This window comes from Rhincodon typus, chromosome 28, assembly GCF_021869965.1.
Source record: "Rhincodon typus isolate 14 chromosome 28, sRhiTyp1.1, whole genome shotgun sequence".
In the NCBI taxonomy this organism is placed as follows: Eukaryota; Metazoa; Chordata; class Chondrichthyes; order Orectolobiformes; family Rhincodontidae; genus Rhincodon; species Rhincodon typus.
The window spans coordinates 18,497,896-18,520,100 of NC_063359.1; the positions used below are offsets into that span (position 1 = coordinate 18,497,896).

At 40.2% G+C, this 22,205-nt stretch overlaps 1 protein-coding gene across 3 annotated transcripts in view; it reads left to right on the top strand.

Moving 5' to 3' along the window:
• Nucleotides 1–22,205, top strand: part of rgs3a (regulator of G protein signaling 3a) — a 275,278-nt gene that overhangs the window by 54,148 nt on the left and 198,925 nt on the right. For all 3 annotated transcript variants that reach the window (XM_048613560.1, XM_048613559.1, XM_048613561.1), the window contains exons 3-7: nucleotides 2,232–2,282; nucleotides 2,741–2,799; nucleotides 4,683–4,777; nucleotides 17,406–17,474; nucleotides 19,584–19,644. In XM_048613560.1, the coding sequence (XP_048469517.1) occupies nucleotides 2,232–2,282; nucleotides 2,741–2,799; nucleotides 4,683–4,777; nucleotides 17,406–17,474; nucleotides 19,584–19,644 (335 nt within the window). The remainder of the gene's footprint in view (nucleotides 1–2,231; nucleotides 2,283–2,740; nucleotides 2,800–4,682; nucleotides 4,778–17,405; nucleotides 17,475–19,583; nucleotides 19,645–22,205) is intronic.

Below are 22,205 nucleotides of genomic sequence, written 5' to 3' on the forward strand. Positions count from 1 at the left end.
ATCTTGCAGAGCTTTTCTTAACAGACCAATGCATTATCTGTACATTGTGTTTAGCCTCTGTGTCTTGGCTGTATCTATCAACAGCGCGGTTCAAAGATTTCTGATGTCTGAGGCCATCTACAGTTAAGAAGTTGGTTCCTTGTGAGTAAAGAGCAATGTTTGGCCATTAGAACTTCTTTCATCCTTGGAATGTCTTGAGGCTGCTCATATCTCATATGGGTGTGATTGACTAGGTAAGAAAGCAACAATTACATCAGAGCAGATATTTTAACTGTGCAAGTGAACATATATGAATGTGTGTTTACAAAAATGAAACGTTTTTGACAGTGATTTGTCAACTATGCCAGCTCTGTGCCTCTAGTATTGTTTTCTTCTTCTCCTGCTGACCATAGCTGGGGTGGAGAAAGCTTGCTCTGAGGTTGACCATGGTGGCCTGAAAGACTTGAGCAGTCATCTCTGGTGTTTTTTTGGTCTAGAAGACCCAGGTTGTTTGAGGACTCTCCTGTCCAAAATGCAGGCTCACCCTCTTTGGCTGAATTCTGCAGTCTTTGGTATCATAAACAGTGGGAAGGTGGAGGTGCCAAGCACCTGTTGAGTGTTGTGAGAATAAGCTTTTGGGTATCCTGTGTGTGTGGCTTCTTGTCCCTGTGGGTGGTTGCTGATGTCATCAGGCCTCTTTGAGAGGAAGGGACACCTGCACAGAGGTCAAAGGCTCTCGTTCCTCCTGTCATCTTGTCATTGACGTTGAGTGCCTATAGCTCGAGAGGTGGAGTGCAAGTCTGTCTGCATACCCACCAGACAGAATGTGCTGGACCTAGATGTCCACAGCAGTCGCCAATCTGTCCATAGAGACAACAAAACCCATGCATGTCAGAACCAGCATGGTACTGATAACATTGGTGATCACCTCAATCCTTCGATTCTGTTTTCTGGGTACCTCTGACAAACCTATCTGCTGCTCCTTATGCCTGTTTATACATTATGCTGAAGTCATTAATGACTGAGGACATGGAATCATCTTCTGCCTGGGCTGAGCAGTTGAGTGTTTCCAATTGCCAGAGATCCGTGGAATTTCTTCCTCAACCATCAGTGGAGATGCGTAAATGATGTACTCATCAGATTGTATTCCTGAATCTCATCTAGATAGAGAACCTACCAAAGCGAAGGTTGATTGGATACTGGGATCTCCTAATCAGCAGTTGTGCTGTTCTGTGGCTCAGAAAATTTTCTCCTTGTATGAAATGAGGAGCCTGATGTCTGCTACCATTGAGCCCACCAATTTCAGCCCCTTCAGTCTATTTTTAGGGTGTTTATTCCTGCGATAAGTCAAAGGAAGGAATGGGATATGCTGAAAGTGGACGAAAGGCCAGGTAGTTGTGATGCAGGGGCAGGTGAAGTGCCCTGATAAAAAGTGTAGAGGGCAGGAACAATCAGATAGGTGATAAACTGGGTGTGCAGACATGATGCATGCAATTCCTTAAGCTTTGGCAAGAGGCTTGTGCATTGAGTGAGTTTGAGTGGAGGACTTATGTGTGTAAGAGAGAAGATGGTGGCACTTAATCTCGTTGAATGCAGAAGATCAATGACCTTCCACCTGCACTGTTGAGCATCCCGCTTCACCTGAGACACAGTACTGACCTAGGCAGGCCTCTTCCGATAGCATGATTTCCTCTGGCAGTCTGTTGGGAGAAGGACTGAATTCTTCCTTATTCCATCCACCACCTTTTTTTGGTCCATGCCTGTGAAGCAAGGGAGTAAAGCTTGCTTTCCTCTGAATCATAACGGTATGGTGTTATGTGTGAGAGACAGCTCCCTGCAAGCAGCCTCTGAAGTTGTATGCAGCTGAGCTTTAAATATGATGAATCAGATGAGAGTGCTGTGAGCAATGCTGAGAAGACATCCAGGATTGTAGATGGTCTGTGAATGCTTAGACGTTGAGCACTGAATTGTATTCAAGACTTTAATCAATAGTTCTTTTATGCACTAGACCAAATGGGAATAGAGCAGGAATATTATAAGTGAGGTACAAGATCAGATTTTAGCAAATGGTACAATAGGCTGTAGGGACCAGATCGTGCTGCCATTTCTTGCATTGCAGAAGAGGAGGATGAACTAAAAGGACAATCTTAATCTAAAATGAGCTCCTGAGCCTTTACTTGGAATTATAATGAGGAATGAGACCATTAAAATTGACAATGTTTTACAGTTTAATTAATTTATGTCTCTAACAGGGCAACTGAAGCTATCTGTTCATCTTCAAGATGGGACACTTGCTGTTCATAGTAAGTTTGTAAATGTTACAGTTCTCTGAATGAAGAGTTGCTTTTTTTTTGAATGTAAATTAATGAAAGTTGTGTTGGCAACTGAAGTAAACTTTTAAAATTAAAAATAAACATACAGTTCTATATCAACTTTAAATTATTCCTCCTTTACTTATGACTTAATTATTACAAATGTTATTTTGTTTGAATAAGAGAATTATAATTCAGAAAATGTATTTCTTTGAAATCAATTTGGACAGGCTAATTTATTTCAGTTTGGTTTATCATTGTTCGAACAATAAACAAAAAAATTCTGTCTGTGTTATCTTCGGTAGAATCTATTAATTCATAATAGTTAAGGGTTGTATTGTCATTAGTATTGAAAATTGTGTTTTAAAGTTATGATGCCTTTTGCACTGTAACCAGCAACGTATTTTCATATCTCAGAAGGTTAATTATGTTGCAACATTATTCTCTAGTTATGGAAGCAAAAGGACTCATGGGAAGAGAAAACCGCAGTTGTGATTCTTATGCAAAGGTAAAAGTACTCTTTTGACTTTATATTTTCATCATGGAACTTTCGAAGTCTTTTTAGTATGACAGAATCACAACTAAAGTCAAAGAAACCTTGTTATTTTAGAGCAGTTAATTGGTCAAAAATCTGTTACGTGAATTATTTTGTCTTAGTTTTAATAGATGAAAGAGATGAACAGTGCGCGTATGCCATTTTACTTCAGTTACAGAAGAGATAGATTGTCCAAAATAGGAATCTGAATAAAACTAACAATATATGTTTGAAAATTAAGTAATAACATTGCTTTATGTTTTATGCCTTCGAACTTCCTTGTTCTAGCAAACATGGTAATAATAGGTTATGATCATTTTTGACGTTTCCTTACAGCAGATTGACTGACTGAAACAAAATTATACTTTAATATAATTTTCTTGATTCTTGTCCTTGTGTTGTACATGCTCTTTCCTTTGCCTTCACCCTGCCCCAATATTTACATACTTTGTTATGTCTATTGCCTGCATTATTGATGAGTTCTATTTTGTGATGTAGTAATTGATTTTATATTGCACTTTGCGGGTCATTTAACACATTATCTGTTATGTCAAGCCCATCTTACATGTATAACCTGGGCAGTTAGGTGTCCAAATGGTGGACTGCATACAAGTGTGCATTGCACTGCCCACAAAATTTGTCAGACTCCTGTGTTGGCATCAAGGGCCTTAAATCCTTTACAAAACAAATGGAGTACTTGATGCCTGTTTTAGTCACATATACAAAATTTGTTAATGACTAACTGCAGCATGCCATTGCAGTTGATATTTTCAGACACTTGACAGCCAAACTAGCAGACTTTAGAAGAGTTGCTGAAGGTATACTGTGGAGTGAGTGAGAGCAAATCTGCCTCCTCCTGACTCCAGATGAAATTTGTGGAGCTTCATTTGCCATCACTTGAACATAGTCCAATTTTTAGGTCAGCAGTTCTCTTCACATGATTAAACTCTCTTTTCATTATTTCTGCCTCCTTTTCATTTTGTTCCTAGTTTTTCAACCTAACTAATTTACCTGTTTTGTCTCTTAGTTTCAGTCTTGAGGAAGGATAAACACCAAAAGTATTGTAATCAATTATCTTTTTTTGCAAAGATACTGATTAAATTGCAGCATTTTCTGTTTTTACTGCAAGACTCCCCTTTCCAGATAGAAATGTTTCTGCACGCTTCTCTCGTAAGAGAGACTTTGAACAGTACACATTGGGATGGTGGCTGTTCTTCACACTGTGTTCATGGTTTTGAATGTTCCATTTGTGTCCCTGTGATCAAAACAGGACAGAAAGTTTGATAACACTGCACAGTTTGGCTACCACTTCCTTTTCACTGATATTCAATTCTTTAGACTCATATAGCTCAATGTTGTTAACTTTATTGAATGGTGATATCAATTGAGTGAACGTGTTAGTGGTGAATTTACTGAGATTTCTAGGACTCCTTAAACTGTACTCTTTCATAGATTATATATATCCCTTACTTTTCTTTCTGCTTGCTGTGCTATGCACTTGTCATGGTTCAGTTTCAACTGTCATTGATCTGCCAACATGCTTATTTTTAAAAACTTCTTCTGTACTTTTTGAGCTGTCTCAATTGGTTCAAATGTCATTACCAGATAGTTCTAATATCAGATTTCATTTTGATATTATTGTATTTGATCATTTTATATTGAGGTTTTGAATCCAGGACATTTATGTGAATGGGAAATAGCAGAGATCCAAATCCAAGCTTTATAGTACTTCACTTAGTACATCTTCTTGCCTAGATAGAACTCCATTAACAGGTACTCAGTGTCTTCAAGTCTTTTTGGTTTGATTAATTGTTTATTCACAGTCATAACTAAATGAAATTTTTTCCTGTTTAAAGTTGTCAGTGGTACCTGACTGTGATCGTGGGCGCCGACAGAAGACAAAGACTGTGCCAGATTGCAAAAATCCAGTATTTCATGAACATTTTATTTTGTAAGTATTTCACATTATTGCCCATGTCTCTAAGAAAACATAGTTTACAGTTGTGGAATTTGATGAACCTTATAAAACTTAAGGCTCAGGGAAATCCTAAAAAAAGGATGTTTGTACTGAGCTATTTACTCAAGTCTTCTCATTCTTCCACGTTTTGTCCCATGGCACAACTATTTCAATAGATTACTTCTGCATTATAATGTACTATGCTCTTTTTGCTCACCTGCATTACGAGATATCCATTTCCATATATTGTTTTGGCAGCTGAACTTTAGAATCCAGCGCCTGTATGCATGAACATTGTATTAGATGTCATATTCTCTGTGAACAGCTGGAAATATGTTTGGGTTATCAGTGACAAGAACAATTGCATGTTAAGTGTGTTTTTGTTGTCACGAAATTGGCTGAGTAGTCGTTTTTCCGTCACTGAATGAAAACTGCAGCTCAATAATTCTCTTAGAATGTTGCAATTTTGAGTTATTCTTCAACGGACCTTTCATTGTGATTTTTATTATTGCAGAAACAGTCATGTCCTCAGAAGGTTTCCAGTGATACTTGCATTAGGCATTTTGTTGAAACTGTCTTCTATTTGTTACTTGGATATCCGCAAGAATTTTCTCCCACAATCCTGAACTTTGTTTTCCAGGTTCTTAATTTCTTCTGATCTTTCTGGTGTAAATGTTTCTAATCCAATTGTGACTATTTTTAAACTAATAGAATCTTTGAGCCTTGTCAAGCAAGATGACAAAGACAGAGTCCATTTGGTTAAGTTGGGGAACGATTGAAGAGTTACTTTAGAGGTGAATACTGTAGGACTCCAATAGTGGGAGCAGACAATGGAGCAAACCTGCAGGGAAAACTTTGTTGAAAGATACAAGAGTCACAGTTTTGATCATGAGGGCCTTCACTTGTGCTAATACAGACTATGATTGTACTAATGTAAAGGAGAACGTGAGGGAGGAATTCCTGAAACGTGTTTTTTTTTTCATCCAAACTCAAAGAAGGAATGCTGAACGTAGTTATGGTGAATAAAGTGGGAGGGACAGTGGTCATAGTATGACATTTAGTACCATAAAGAGTAAGAGTAAATGGAGGAAGAATTGAAAAAAAAATGTAATATTGATGGACTGGAATCAAAAGTTAGTAAACAAAAGAGTAATTGAAGAGTGGGAGACCTTCAAAGAAGAGGTGTTCCAGGTACAGAGAAGATACATTTGTATGAGGAGAACAGGAATAACATCCAAAGATAGTTCTCGAAACGTTTTATTGCCACAGGGATTAAAATGAGATCAAAAAAAGCAACCTTTAACAATCTTTAATCATCATGATGTTTATAATGCAATAGAGTACTACGCAGAATGTAGAAAGTGCACAAGAGATTTAAAAAGGGAATAAGAGGAGAAGAGTGAGAATAGATTAGTGGCTAATATAAGAAGTTCAAAAGTATTTTGCAAACACGAATATTAAAAGTGTAACTTAAGAAAGGCTGGGGTCAAGAACTTTTATTGTGGAGGCAGAAGACATAGCTGAGATATTGAATAATTACATTGCTTCTACCTTCACTGGAGGAGTGAATGCTGCCAACATAGCAGTAAAGAGGAAACAGTGCTGATACTAGTTGGGATAAAAATAGATAAAATAGTGTTATTATAAAGGTTGGCAATCTTCAAAGTAAAAAGTCCCACCAGATCAGGTGCATTTTGTTTTGCTTCTGAGAAAATTACATGGGTCTGGTTTGGGGGAAAGAGGGAGGCACAAGACACTACACATTTGTAACTCAGACTTGGTGGGCTGTTGGAGATTTTACTGCCTCTAATTTTCATATGTTCATACTTCTTGACAGTTAGTAAACACATCATAGCTAGTGCTAGGAAATCATTGACCTCGGTTGGTATGTCTTGCGTCAGGCCTTTTCCTTATTGTGCGAAAAGAGACGAAACACAGAGGCAAACATCTGCAGTAGTTGGTTTTTGTTTCATTCGGATGTGGTAAGATGGTCAGATGGCAAAGACTGTGAAGTGATTGGAATGTAAAAGGAAGTCATCCATTTAAATGTAAACTAAAACGGTTCAGCAATTCATTTTGATTCTTGGCTCACCAGCCCATCCTCAGAGAGATTCAAAATAGTACTTGAGAAAATATTGTGTACAGTTCTGGTCACAAGGGGGTGCTATTGTTGCATCCCTAAATTATGCTAGGTAATATGGGTTTTAAGTCACCTCCCATTTGAGGCAATATACACCTACCGCTTCTAGAAGCAACTGACATTGGTGAACATGAATTGATAAGATACAACTTGATCTTTATTTTGTTTATTACAGTTTTTTTTATTTTATTCAGTATAAGATGTTCTTAGTAATTTCCACTATAGTTTGTATTCTTAGTTGCAAACAAAGAGGCTAACATAATAATTCTCCTTGGGGTTACAGCGCAACTCCTTATTTGAATAAGGAAGAAGAATTTCTTTGATGCAGTTACATTTGAGACAGATGTCACGCATTAGACTTCACCTACACAGGAGTTATATTTCTATTTAGATATGGAGATATATTACTGCATTTAAAAAAAAAAAATACAGGAGCAGGTAGTGACCATAGCTGATTTGATTTTGGCCTTAATTCCCACTTTCCTACCTTGAGGAACACTTGCAGTGATGTCCTGGGACTGAGATTATTGACCTCCAGCAGCTAAAACTGTATTCCCCTTTGATAGGAATGACTCCAAACAGTGGAGAGTTCTAAAACAAAAAAGAAATTGCTGTTGAAACTCAACTGGTCTGGCAACATCTGTGGAGAGAAAACAGAATTAATGTTTTGAGTCCGGTGATTCTGATGCTATTTTCCACATTGTCACATAGAGACCAGTATTAAGAGTGTGCTGGAACAGCTTAGGTATGGATGTAGCAGTTCTGGAGCTCAGCTGTTCAACATTATTACAGGAATGTTGTCAGGACACAGAGTTTGAGTATTGAGTGCCTTTCACCATTTATTGATTTCACATGGATTGGATTGAATTGAATTGACTGAGCACTGCCATCTGTGATGCTAGAGTCCTCTGGCAGAGGCTGCAGTCGATTTATTCACTCATAACCTTTGCTTGAGATGGTTGCAGTTGCTTCAGCTTTTTATTTTGCACTGATATGCTGAACTCCCCCCATCATTGGGGATGGAGATGTTTATGGAGCCTCCTGCTTCACTTATTTTGCTTAATTGTCCCCCACTATTCGTAACTGGATGCTGTCGGAAGACAGAGCATAGATCTAATCTGTAGGTATTAGAATCATTTAGTTCTGTCTGTCACTTGCTGCTTACGCTGTTTGGCATGCAATTATTCCTGTGTTATGGACTCACCAGGTTGCTGCCCAATAATTGGTATGTCTGATTCTGCTTCTGGTGTGTCCCCTTGCACTCTTCACTGGACAAGAGTTGATCCCCTGGCTTGCAGGTAATGGTAGTTGCAGTTGGTGACATGCCAGTCCATTGTTATGATCCCAGCTGATGTTATTACTGGATAAGTGAGATCCCAAACTGAAACCTAGCTTGACTGATTACTTTGGTTTGGTTTTCATGAAGTGGTCTGTCTGAAACACAGGCATTCAATGCTGTAGCTTTTGTTTTAGCAATAAAACTGAGGTTAATTAACAAAAACTAACAAAAAGGATAAAATGGAATAAAGCCAACCATCTAACTCTAACACAAATTCAATAGTTTTTAAACACAACAAGTATATAAAACAAGGATAACAAGGTGTGGAGCTGGATAAATCCAACAGGCCAGGCAGCACCAGAGGAGCAGGAAAGCTGACGTTTCTGGTCTGGACCCTTCAGAAATGGCGGGGGCGGGGAAGGGGACTTTGAAATAAATAGAGAGAGGGGGAGGTGGTGATAGAAGATGGATAGAGGAGCAGACAGGTAGCGAGAAGACAGACAGGTCAAGGAGGCAGGGATGAAGCCAGTACAGGTGAGTGAATGGTAGGAAGTGGGTGTTGGGGTTGGTCAGTGAGGTGGGAGGAGCGGATAGGTGGGAGAAAAGACGGACAGGTCAAGGAGGTGGGGACAAGAGGGGCTGGTCCTGGGATGAGATCGGGGGTGGGGAGACTTTGAAGCTTGTAACGTCACAATTGAGAACATTGGGCTGCAGGGTTCCCAGGCGGAATATGATGTGCTGTTCCTCCAGCCTTCGGGTGGCGTCGTTGTGACACTGGAGAAGGCCCAGGATGGACATGTCATCCAAGGAATGGGAATAGAAATGGGAGGGGGAGTTGAAGTGGTTTGTGACTGGGAGGTGTTGTCATTTGCCACAAACTGAGCGTAGATGCTCCACAAAGCCTCCGCTTGGTTTCCCCGATTGTAGAGGAGGCCACATCGGGAGCAGCGGATACAATATACCACATTAGCGGATGTGCAGGTGAACATCTGTTTAACGTGGAATGTTTTCTTGGGGCCTGGGATGGGGCCAAGGGGGGAGGTGTAGGGGCAGGTGTAGCACTTCCTGTGGTTGCAGGGAAAAGTGCCAGGGGTGATGGGGCTAGTGGGGAGTGTGGAGCGGACGAGGGAGTCGTGGAGAGAGCGTTCCCTCTGGAAGGCAGATAAGGGTGGGGAGGGAAATATATCCTTGGTAGTGGGGTCAGATTGCAGGTGGCGGAAGTGGCGGAGAATGATGCGTTGAATCTGGAGGTTAATGGGGTGATACATGAGGACAAGGGGAATTCTGTCTTTGTTGTTATTGCAGGGAGGGGGTGTGAGGGCTGAAGTGTGGGAAATGCAAGAGATGCATTCGAGGGCATTTTCGACCACTGGAGGGGAAGTTGTGGTCCTTGAAAAACGAGGATATCTGGGAGTGGAATGCCTCATCTTGGGAGTAGATGCAGCGGAGGTGAAGGAATTGGGAATAGGGGATAGCATTCTTGCAGCAAGGTGGGTGAGAGGAGGTGTATTCTAGGTAGCTGTGGGAGTCGGTGGGCTTGAAATAGATATCAGTTTTCAGGTGGTTACCAGAGAGGTCCAGGAAGGAGAGAGAGGTATCAGAGGTGGTCCAGGTGAACTTAAGGTTGTGGTGGAAGGTGTTGGTAAAGTGGATGAACTGTTCGAGCTCCTCGTGGGAGCACGAGGTGGCACCGATACAGTCATCGATGTAACAGAGGAAGAGGTGGGGGATGGTGCCAGTGTATCCAGCTCCACACCTTGTTGTCTCAGACTCCAGCATCGGCAGTTCCTACTATCTCTAAATGTATAAAACACTCCTTTATAAATCGAAAAGCAAAGATAAACAACAGCTTTCACATGGTACTCAATAAAACACTTAGTAGACAAAAACACCACTCATACAGTGTATACACCAGAAATGTTAGTACTAGGACAGGAAGAAAGTGTACCATGGGGATGGGCTCCACCTGAAACAATTTGTGACCGGGATGAGGTTGTAGACACGCTCGCCAAGCCAGTGGGTTTGGTTACAAACATTTCATCACCCTGCTAGGTGACATCGTCCTGAACCTCTGGTGAAGTGTCAGTGTCAGTGTTCTGTCCTGCTTGTAATTTATATGCCTCGGTTTGCTGGGGTGGTTGGTATTACTTCCGGTTCTCTTTCTCAGTGATTTGTACGTGGGGTCTAATTCAGTGTGTTTGTTGATGGAGTTCCATTTGGAATACCATGCCTTCAGGAATTCTCTGGCTTGTCTCTGTTTGGCTTTGCAATTATGGATGTGTTGCCTCAGTTGAATTCGTGTCCCCTGTTGTCTGTGTGTAGTGAGACAAATGAGAATTAGTTGTGTCTCTCGGTGGCTAGTTGTAATTGAGTATCTGACCACCAAGAGACACTCACCGAGTCTCAGTTGTCTCACTACACACTGACAACGTTTACAACCAGACCCACTGGCTTGGTGAGCGTGTCTGCAACCTCATCCGCAACCTGAGCTACAAATCTTCTCAAACTGGGACCAGTATCTGAGCGGAAAGGTTAAATAGGCTGGTCATAAGGACATTCAACTAGTTAGAGGGGAGGGGTCAAGAGAGGTTATTGAAGTTTCCAGACTAGGTAACCGCGTAGAAGAGTCAGGAACCTAACTTCAGGCAGACAAGGAGACAAGTATGAGGGGGGAGGGATGCAGACAGTGTTGTACTGAAATGCACACCGTTTGTGAAACAAGGTGAATCAATTTGTAGCGCAATTTGAAATTGGCGAGTACAATGTTGTGGGCATCACAGACGTGGCTGCAAGCGGATCAGGGCTGCGAACTAAATATCCCAGGAATGTATCCAGTCAAAAGGATGGCAGATGGGTAGAGTGGGGTGGGGTTGGCTTGTTAGTAGGAAAGGAATTAAATTATGTCCAAGATGGTAGAATTGGAACAACTTGTGGTTGAGCTCCCTAGGGAGTAGGCAATTCTGGATATGATGATGTGTAATGAGGCAGAGTTGGTTAGGGAGCTCCAGGTGAAGGAGCCCTAGGGATGGTGACAGCAATATAATAGAATTCACCCTTCTGCTTGAGAGGGAAGAGCTGGAATCAATGTAACAGTCTTAAAATTGACTAAAGGTAACAATGAAGACGTGAGGGAGGAGCTGACCAGTGTTGCTTGGCAGGGGAGCCTAGCAGTGAAGGTGATGGAGCAGCAATGCACGAGTTTCTGGGTGTAATTTGGGAGGCGCACCAGAAATTTATCCCAATGAAGAAGGAACATACTAAGGGAGAACAAGAAGTCCGGGACTGCGTAAAAGAAAAGGCACACAATAAATTTAGTGGGAAGCCTTCAAAAACCAGCAGAAGACAGCTAATAAAAATAATAAGGGGAAGAAGATAAAATATGCGGGTAAGCTAGGTAATAATATAAAAGAAGATTGTAAGAGATATTTTAGATTATGAAAGGTATGAGAGGCAAGAGTGGACATTGGACTGCTGGAATTTGAGGCGGAAGAAATAGCAATGTGGAACAAAGAAATGGCAGAGGAACTGAATGGATATTTTGTATCAATCTTCATGGTGGAAGACACCAGAGCGTACCAGAACTTCAAAAGTGTCAGGAGGCAGAGCTGAGTGTAGTCACAAAGGAGAAGGTGCTGGGGATACTGAAAGTTCTGGTGGATAAATCATCCGGACCAGATGGACTACACCCCAGGGTTCTGAAGGCGATAGCTGAGATGATTATGGAGGCATCGTGATGATCCTTCAGGATTCACTGGAGTCGGGGCAGGTCCCAGAGGTCCGGAAAATGACCAATGTAACACCCCTGTTTAAGAACGAAGGGAGGTAGAAGACTGGAAACTACAGGCCAGTTAGCCTGATGGTTGTTGATAAGGTTTTATAGTCCATGATGAAGGATGACATTGTGGAGTGCTTGGAAGTGTACTGTTAAAAAAGGCTGAGTCAGCACAGCTTTATCAAGGTGAGGTCATACCTGACCAATCTGTTAGAATTCTTTGGCATTGTATCAAGCAAATCAGACAAAGGAGAGCCAGTGGAGGTGATCTATTTGGATTTCGAGAAGACCTTTGACAAGGTGCCTCATAGGAGGCTCCTAAACAACATAAGAGCCCATGGTGTTAAGAGCAAGTTACTGACATGAATGTAGGATTGGCTGACTGGCAGAAAACGGAATGGGGATAAAGTGGTCTTTTTCAGGTTGGCAGCCAGTGACTAGTGGAGTTCTGCAGGGGTCGGTGTTGGGACCAACCAATTAACATTATACATTAATGATGTGGATGAAGGAACTGAGGGCATTATTGCTAAATTTAGAGATGCCAAAAAGATAGGTGGAGGGACAAAGTTGGGAATCGGGGAGGCCGCAGAAGGACTTGGACAGGCTAGGAGAGTGGGTAAATAAATAGCAGATGGAAGACAGTGTGGGAAAGTGTGAGGTTATGCATTTTGGTAGGAAGATTAGAGGTGTAAACTATTTTCTAAATTAGGAAAGGTTTTGGAAGTCAGATACAAACAGTGTTGGGAGTCTTACTTCAGAATTCTCTTAAGTTTAACATGCAGTTTCATTTGGCAGTTAAGGCAGTGAATGTAATGCTGGCTTTCATTTCAAGAGGGCTAGAATACAAGAGCAGAGATGTACTGCTGAAGCTGTATAAGGCTCTGGTCAGACCACATTTGGAGTATTGTTAGTAGTTTTGGGCCGTGTATCTGAGGAAGATGTGTTGGCCTGATAGCATCCAGAGGAGATTCCCAAGAATGATCTGGGAATGTAGGGTTTGTCATATGAGGAGCACATGAGGATGCTAGGTCTGTACTCAGTAGAGTTCGGAAGGATGAGGAGAAATGTGATTGAAACTTAGAATATTGAGAGGCCTGCGTAGAGTGGACATGGAGATGATGTTTCCATTAGTAGGACAGACTAGGACCTGAGGGCACAGCCTCCGAGTGAAAGGACAACTCTTTAGAATTGAGATGAGGAGGAATATCTTCACCCAGAGGGTGGTACTCATTGCCGCAGAAGGCTGTGGAGGCCAAGCCATTGAATATCTTCAGGACAGAGGTAAATAGATTCTTGATTGTAATGGGATCAAAGGTTAGTGGGAGAAAGCATGAGAATAGGGTTGAGAAACATAACAGCTATGATCAACTAGTACAGTAGACTCATTGGGTTGAATGGCCTAATTGTGCTCATATATCTTATGGTATTTAAAGGGAAGGTATCTCTTATTCCCAACAAGTGTGGCATGAATTTGTCAAATCTGAATCAATGCTGAGATACCCTGAGCTGTGGCTGATCATGGGAATTTTTAGAAAATGGACTGATGACCTTATTGGAAAAGATGAAAAAGAGAGAGCCATGCACTTGGGCAGTAGAAGACCCTCCCAGCAAATGTTCAGGAGGCAGTGGGAAGAAATATCAGGCAATGTCATTGCCAGATCCATTGCATATCACAGTGTATAGGAGATTTAATAATCTTACATCAGTATTTTCATCCACACCAAAAGCATCCTGTATTGCATAGCTCCTGCAACCCTTATCACTCAACTGCATATAAATTAGGATTTATATGCCTTAGCAAAACCTCACACACCAAGCACTGTTCTCATTTTCACACCCAACACTCAGACACTCTCTCATCCAGCCATGGCAACCACATCATTCAAACAAATTGCACAAAACTTACTGGCAAGCTTTTTCATCTGGGAGAAGATGGCACATAAAAGCAGACAACAGCGATGCGTCTTAACGTCTATGGAGAAACAGCACTGGCCGTCACTGAAAAAGGATTACTGGGGCCACAGCAATTGCAGTGAGTGAGAATGAGGGTATGCATGCACTTTATTTTCCTTTCTCATCCCACTTGTCCCTTTGACCCTCAGTTTCTTCTGACTGAGAAAATACAGGAGATAGGGTAGGTACAGACCTCTTACTTTCCCATCTCCTCTCACCATAGTTGAGAAAGACGAATGGTGGTGATTTAACCTGCGCCCTTCATGGTGACCTCATCTGGTAGAGAAACTCAACCTGCACTGTTGGTATCACTGCATCGCAAACCAGCTGTCTAGCCAACTGACACTACAACCATGCTAAATGGGAAAGATTTCAACCAGATCTAGCACTCAAAACTCAACATTTTCATGAGTTGCTGCGGTCCGTCATCAGCAGAATTACATTCACCCATAATGTGTAACTGCATGATGTGGACGCTGAGTTACATATATTTTTAATATTATTTATTGAAAGTTTATGGCTTTGATTTTTTAATTAGTAACATGGTTTATCTGTTTGTCTGTAATAATTAACTTGTAAGTGTTTCTTTTCTGATGGTGATTTCTTTTAAGACACATTTTGAGGCCTAGATTTGTAATTAATGTTTTGTTTTTATGTAAAAGTAATGGATCTTTGTTTACCTTGGATTGTACGCGACCCAGCAAGATAAATAATGAGGCCTTAAGATGTTAGGGACTACTGGAACTTGTTCTTTTCAGGCTCAGTAAAAAACATCATAGCTCAGAATTTTTTTTTTTAGTTTTACTTTGAGTATTGAGCAGTCCTGTGAAGTCCGTGGATGACATTGCCTGTTTTGACCAGTGCTCCTTAGAAGGAAAGGTTATGTTGAAACTAGACATAAAGCATTACTTGGAGTAAAGAGTTCATGTTAGTCCAAGACCAGAAGTGTTGGAATAAAACACTGAAAAGGTTTCTTAAAGCCGAGTATGTTTAAGCTTAGGTTATAATAGCAGGAGCTATCTGCAGTTCCAGTCTGTGATTTAAAGTCACAAGTGACTTAAGATATAGTAGCAGCATTAGGCCAATCAGCCCATCAAGAGTGCACTGCCATTCAATCATGGCTAATTGATATTCTTACCAAAGTGCAGAACCTCACACCTTCCTGTATTGTATTCCATCTCCTACTTCTTTGATTACGCTTCTTGCCTGTCCAAGTCCTTCTGCAGCTTCTCCATTTCCTTAACACTACCTGATATCTACCTATCTTTTGTGTCATCTGCAAACTTAGCAGTGATGCCGTCAATTCTTTCCTACAAATTGTTAATGGAAATATGAACAGTTGTGATTTCAAGTTAATTCCTGTGGTACTTTACTAGTCACTGGCTGCCATTCTTGGAAAAGTCAACTTTATCCCAACTTTGTCTTCTACCAGTCAGTCAGTCCTCTATTCATGATAGTACCTTGTCCCTAACTCCTCGAATCTAACTAAGCACCCTCCTGTGCAGCACCTTGTTAAAAGCCTTCTGGAAAATCCTCATGATCGCATTGACTGGCCCTCCCTCTAGCTTGCTCGTTACTTCCTCAATGAATTCTAACAGATTTGTCAGACATGACTTTGCAGTGATGAAACTGTGACTCAGCTCTAGTTTACCACTCGCTTCCACTCATCCTCAATAACGGACTATAAAATCTTGCCAATGACTGAGGTTAGGCTAACTGGTCCATAGTTTCCCATCTTTCCTGTAGTTTCCCAATACATTCTGCCTCCCTCACTTGTTAAAAAGGGCTATTACATTAGCAATTTTCCAGCCCTCTCTGGCCCTTCCAATTCCACTGATTCTTGAATGACTGCCAATAACTCCACAACCCCCTCAGCTACATCCTTCAGAACCCTGGTGTATAGTCCATCTTGTCTGGTGATTTTATCCCCCTTCAGACCTTTCATATTCGCCAGCACCTTCTCCTTGATGATGGCCAGTTCACCCACCTCTGTTCCCTGACATTCTTGAAGTTCTGGTATGCTACTGGTGTCTTCCACCATGAAGATTGATGCAAAGTACCTGTTCTGTTCCTCCACCATTTCTTTGTTCCCATTACTATCTCTCCACCCTCCTTTTTCAGCAGTCCAATGCCCATTCTTGCCTCTCTCATCTTTTAGATATCTAAAAATTCTCTTGCAATCATCTTTGATATTACTACCCAGCTTACCTTCATATTTTTCTTCTCCCCGCTTATTTTTTTTTAGTTGTCTTCTGCTGGATTTTTAAGACTCCCCACTAAACTTCACCACATTGTATGCTTTTTCATTTATGCTACCCCTGACTTCCCTTGTCAGCCATTGTTGCCTCATTCTCCCCTTAGTATGTTTCTTCCTTGTGATAAATTTCTGGTGTGTTTCCCGCATTAAGCCGATAAACTCTTGTATTGCTGCTCTGTTGCCCTCGCTGGTAGGTTCCCCTTCAAATCAACATTGGCTAGCAACCTTTTCATGTCTTTTGTAGTTGTCTTTACTCAATTGTAACACAGTTGCATCTGATTTCAGCTCCTGCCTCTCAAGCTGCAGGGTGAATTCTATTATATTGTGGTCATTGCCTTTATGGGTTCCTTCACCTTAAGCTGCCTAATCCAGTCTGCCTCATTACACATCACAAAATTCAAAATTGCTCGTTCCCTAGGGCTCTACCACAAGCTGCTCCAAAAAAATCTCAGACAATCTATGAATTCCTTTTCTTGGGATCTACTACCAACTGGACTTTCCCGGTCTACCTGCATATTGAAGTCCCCCCATGATTAATTCTAACAACTGCTGTACATAACCCCCCTTTTCATTGTTGCCCCCTTCTTTGCTGTGCATGAAGTTAGATTCCTGACTCTTTCAATAACCTGAAAAAACTTCTCTTTCTCCCCTGCTGCATTCCCAACTAGTATAAGATCTTTAAGAAAGTGTTTGTCAGAATTCTGGCAGATGTGCAATCTGGCTTTATCTGCCACTAGATGCTCGAGATTTTGCGGACCCTGCTGATACACGAAGCCAGTAAACTGTTTGGCTTGGGTTGGTTGCATAAGAATTCCTTTATAAGAAGTCAGCATGTATTTGATGTACTGCCTGCATTTTTTTTTGCAGGTTTCTCTCATGCACTGTGATACTTGTGCCTGTTTTCCGTTTGTACCTAAGTTTTCCTCCTTACTTCCCTCCTCCAGAATTCTGGCAAACGGCTTCTTAAAGATTATCTTTCGTAAAGAATAAGTATTCTTTTTTTCTGTTTCTGCTTAATATTGAAAAGCCAATAACTTCAACTAGGGATAATACTGTCAGTAATTGCTTGAAATATCAGCACTCGCTGGAGTGGCACTTGAAGTCTTAACTTTTTGGTTTGGATGAGACTGCTTTTGCTGAACCAAGCTAATTATTTAGAAAATAGTACCAAAGCTTCAGCCGAAAGACTTCTGAAGTTTAAAAGGTGTTCTTATTTTACAGTTCTTTACAGGAAACAGATGAACAAAAGAGACTTCTTGTCACAATTTGGAATAGGGACAGGAACCCAAGGTAATACTGATCTTGCAATAAACTTTTGTGACCTGACTGTAATGTTATATTCTCTTTGAAAAAAGCAGGAGTTCTGTCTCTCTGCTCGAATTTTCTCTTGGTGTTCTTTTCTTCTGAACTGGAGAAACATTGCGTGTGAGACAATCCATTTTACTGAATTTGCCTTTGCCAATGGTGTGTTTATGGGATATTACTATATTGGAACAGTGGCTGTTTAGTTGGTAAATAATCTATTATTCTGTTAAGTTTTCCAATAGAGTTAACGTTATGCCAATTCTTCCTTCTTTAGTTTGTATTTTAATTGGGTATAAGAATAATAGAGTGTTTTGCTTAAAGCCAAGTAGCTTGACCAATCGAATTACATCTGGAACACAGCACCTTAAAATTGCCTTTAAATAAGATAAATGTTAGTGTCTAGGCTATTTCCTTGATCTATTTGAAGGAGATTTGGTCTGGGCCATTACACTGTCAAGTTGTCCTTGATGGTGTGCTTTGGCTAGCACATCCTTGAAGATTTTTTAAAATATAAGTATTATTTGTGCTTAGCATGAGATGCAGTGAAATTCAGAATACAGTAAGTAGACTATGAGATGTTAGCAGATTATAGCCACTGAATATTTAAATCATTGAAGTTTTTATTTAGCCACTTGTAGGAATGCTATAAGGAAGTAAAATTACCAGGTGTAATCTATTGGCTTGTAGTAGGGTATAGAGGGTAAGCAATTCAAGCATTTTGATATGATGCATTGTATTCTTTGAAGGTTTGGTTGGCTGCATGTAGAATAATAGGATGGTTACAGCACAGAAGAAAGTCATTTAGCTACTCTCTGCAAGCTCATGCTATTGACCAAGATCAACTCCGCTAGTACCACTCCTCGCTCTGTCTTTTAGTCCTGAGGTCTTGTTCTATTTTCAGGTGCTTACTGTACTCAATTTCCTTTTGAAATTCATAATTGAATCACCTTTTCCTTTTGCCACACTCTGCAGCAGTGCACTTCAAATCCTAACTATTGGCTATATAAAAATATTTTACATTAATATTTTACATTAATATTTAATTTTTATATTAAAATGTTGCCATTGATTCTCTTTCTGTTCATTTTAACTTGATGATCTCTTATTCTGACAATTCAGCTCATGGTAACTGTTAATCTTCATCTATCTGTAATAATCATGATTTTAAACACCTCTAAGAAATCTTATCTCAATCTTCTTAAAGAACAACAACCCCGGTTTCTCCAATCTATGTATGCAGCTAAAGACTCTCTTCCCTGTAACCATTCTCATAAATATTTTCAGCATCCTCCCCTGTGCCGCTCCATCCTGAATTTACGGCTGTGGTCATAGAAACATCAGTCTATTTACCTAACTATGAAACCTCTTGTCACAGCTGCTTTCCCGAACTTCAATCTGCCTCTTGTAGCTTATCTACTCTGAAAATGTCACTAAATATTTAGTGACACGAAGATGCTGTGAATTCGAATATAGTTTCGTGCTGAAAAGAATTGTGGGAAGGTTGTGTAGTGTAACTGTGGCCATCCAAAGAGAAGTGGTTGAGGTGACCCTGACTGCCATGATTGTCACTAGCTATTGCTGTGCCACTCTGTTGGGACTTTCTCATTATATGAAGCAATGCCTTTAGTTAATTAAGCTGGCTTTGTTTGGAAACATTTATATGTCTCGGCCTTAAACTTGAGGACTTTGAGCTTTCTGTCAGAGTATAAAGACGTGCTTCAAGTAAACAAATGTTCTGCTCTGCGTGTGAATCAATGCTGCAACATATGGTTGGTTCTAGCCCCACCAAATGCCCACTTACTATATTTCCTAAGGCCAGAACCCCTGTTACGTTATGTTAGTTAGGCTGACAATGGAAATCGACATAACCAACCTACTTATTGTTGGCAATCTAGAAACCTTTTCTGCAGTAATTTACTAAACTTAATGAAAGTGCAGAAAATATAATGACCTGCTGAATTAAAAGTGTGGCAAAGCACAGCTGTGCGTATACAAAGCTCAGCAGAGTGAAGTCTGCTTTATTTACTTAAAATATTTCACAATGTTTCATTAGTATTTAATATAAATTATTGAATTTTCTTAAATTATTTACAGATGCACTGAGCTACTTGGATGTATGAGCTTTGGAGTGAAGTCGCTGCTTGCATTGGATAAGGCAAGTAATTAGTACAGAGTTAGAAATGTGTACTTTTGTAGTTTGATATTCTGTAATCACCATAACAAATTAAAGATACATTAAGCAGTAAAGCTACACTTGTCAACTATACAAATTAAAAAATAACTGATCTTCATTTAAAGGTAATGGCAGAACTGAGGCAGGATTTTCCTTTGCCAAAGACAAGTGTGAAAAATACTTTCGAGACTCGTGACTTTGGATATCCTCCCATTTTAATGATTAGCATATTTTGTGCGACAAGATCCTGAGAAATAGGAGCAGGAATAGGCCATTTCTACCATTGAACCTCTTTTGCCATTTAATAAAATCATAACTGATCTTTTGCAGATTTAACGTTACTTTTGTATCTGCCCCTGTAATCCCTAGTTCCCTCTAGGTCAAACATCTTTCTATGTCAGACTTCGATAAATTCAATGTCTCAGTCTCCACTGCTCTGTGTGACAGAGAATTCCAGAGGCTAACAACACTGGGACAAAAAATGTCATTCTAACTCTATAGGAGACTCTTATTTTAATACTGTATCCCTCGTTCCCGATTCACCCAGAAATGGTAACAACCTCTCACCTATCCTGTTGAGCCTCCTATGTCTTGTGATGTTTCAGTAAAACCACCTGTCATTCTTCTAAATGTCAGTGAGTGTAGATCCTACATGCTCAACCTTTCCTGATAAGATAACCCCTTTATCCCAGTGATCAGCCTAATAAATCTTTTCTGAACTGCTACTATTGCAAATATATCTTTTCTGAAGGAAGGAGACCACAAACTGTATATAATAATGCAGGTGTGGTTTTAGCAGTACCCTGTATTGTTGCAGGATGGCTTCCCTACTTTTATACTTGATCCCCCTTGCAGTAAAAGCGCACATTCTATTTGTCTGTCTGATTGTTTGTTGTGCTTACACACTTACTTACCTCTTGTAATTGGCATACAAGGACACCCAGACCTACTGTATTACAGCATCTAGCAGTCTCTGTCAATTTAAATAATATTTTATTCCACTAGTCTTCCTGTTGAATTGGACAATCTTTACATTATATTCACTCACTTGACTTATCTATACCCCATTATAGCATCTTTATATTCTCATCACAGCTTGCTTTCCTACCTTGTATCATTTGCAGATATGGCTACAATACACTACATTTTTTCATCCAAGTCTTTAGTATAGATTGTAAACAATTGATCCCAAGCACTAAACCCTGTGCACTTCTCTAATTTATTTCCTCGTGTTTGGCCAATACTGTATTCATGCTAATAAATCAGCTCCAAGGGGGTCTTGAAGTGCTATCTGTGAGCCACAAAACCCGGGTTCAAGTCATACCTGCTCTAGAGGTGTGTAATAACATCCCTGAACAGATTGATGAGGAAAATATAAACAAAATCACCTCCAAAATCATGAGGTCTTTTATTGTATAATTGTTTTATACATCACCTTAATAACATAATCAACAAATGAAGTAGATGTTAGAAGCACCTGACCAATACCAAAAGACAGTAATGAATGAATCACTATCATATTTTCCATTATCATCACACCAATATTCCACATTGCTACTTCAACTAGGATTTTATGGTGTTTAACATTCGCAGACCATGGGAAATGCACATAGTAACTTTAAATGCCAACAGCTGTAACTAAATGGAATGTACCAAGTATGGCTTTATTTTGAAATTTAACAGTAGTCACACTTCAATCTTGGAAGGTTGTTTGATATTTTAAGCTATTGCACCAACAGTTAGTGGCTGCCTTAATGCCTGTACCTTCTCCAGCTGTGATAAGCTGCCAAGTATAATTAGGAACATCACTGATGTGGAGGTGCCGTTGTTGGACTGGGTGGACGAGGTCAAAAGTCACATGATACCAGGTTATAGTCCAACAGGTTTATTTGAAATCACAAGCTTTCATGGCGCTGCCCCTTTGTCAGGTGAAGTAAAGAGAGAACCCAGACATAGACTTTTATATTCAGAGAGATCAAAAGATCATACCATTATACTGGTGTGAGTGAAGTGTCGACAGGCTAAATAATAGGTCTCTGCAGGTGATCAAGAGTGTTGGACAGTGTGAGTGAAGTGTCAACAGCTGAATAACAAGTGAAGGGATGACCTATAATCCAATTAATTGAGGCAGAGAGATAATTACAAAAGATTGAAAGTAAGGTGGTCCTGGAGACAAACCAAATGACTGGAATAACATGCTCGGTATAAGAGTCGCATGTAGAGGGTCTAACCAAAGAAATAATCCAAAACTGTACAAACTAATTAAGGTAGAGAGATCATAACAAGTTATCAAGGTGGTGTGTCAAAAAAGGACAGTAAGGAAGATTTTACAGAACAGTATGATAGGGTTATATGTAGCATGACATGAACCCAAGATCTCGGTAGCATCTTCGTGAGTATGGAACTTGGCTATCAGTTTCTGCTCGGCGATTCTGCGTTGTGTATCTTGAAGGCTGCCTTTATCAGGTGGCATTGAATTCATACTGGTGAGGAAATGCATTGAAATAGTATTTCCTTGTTCTTGAAGTGCACAAGGAATTCTC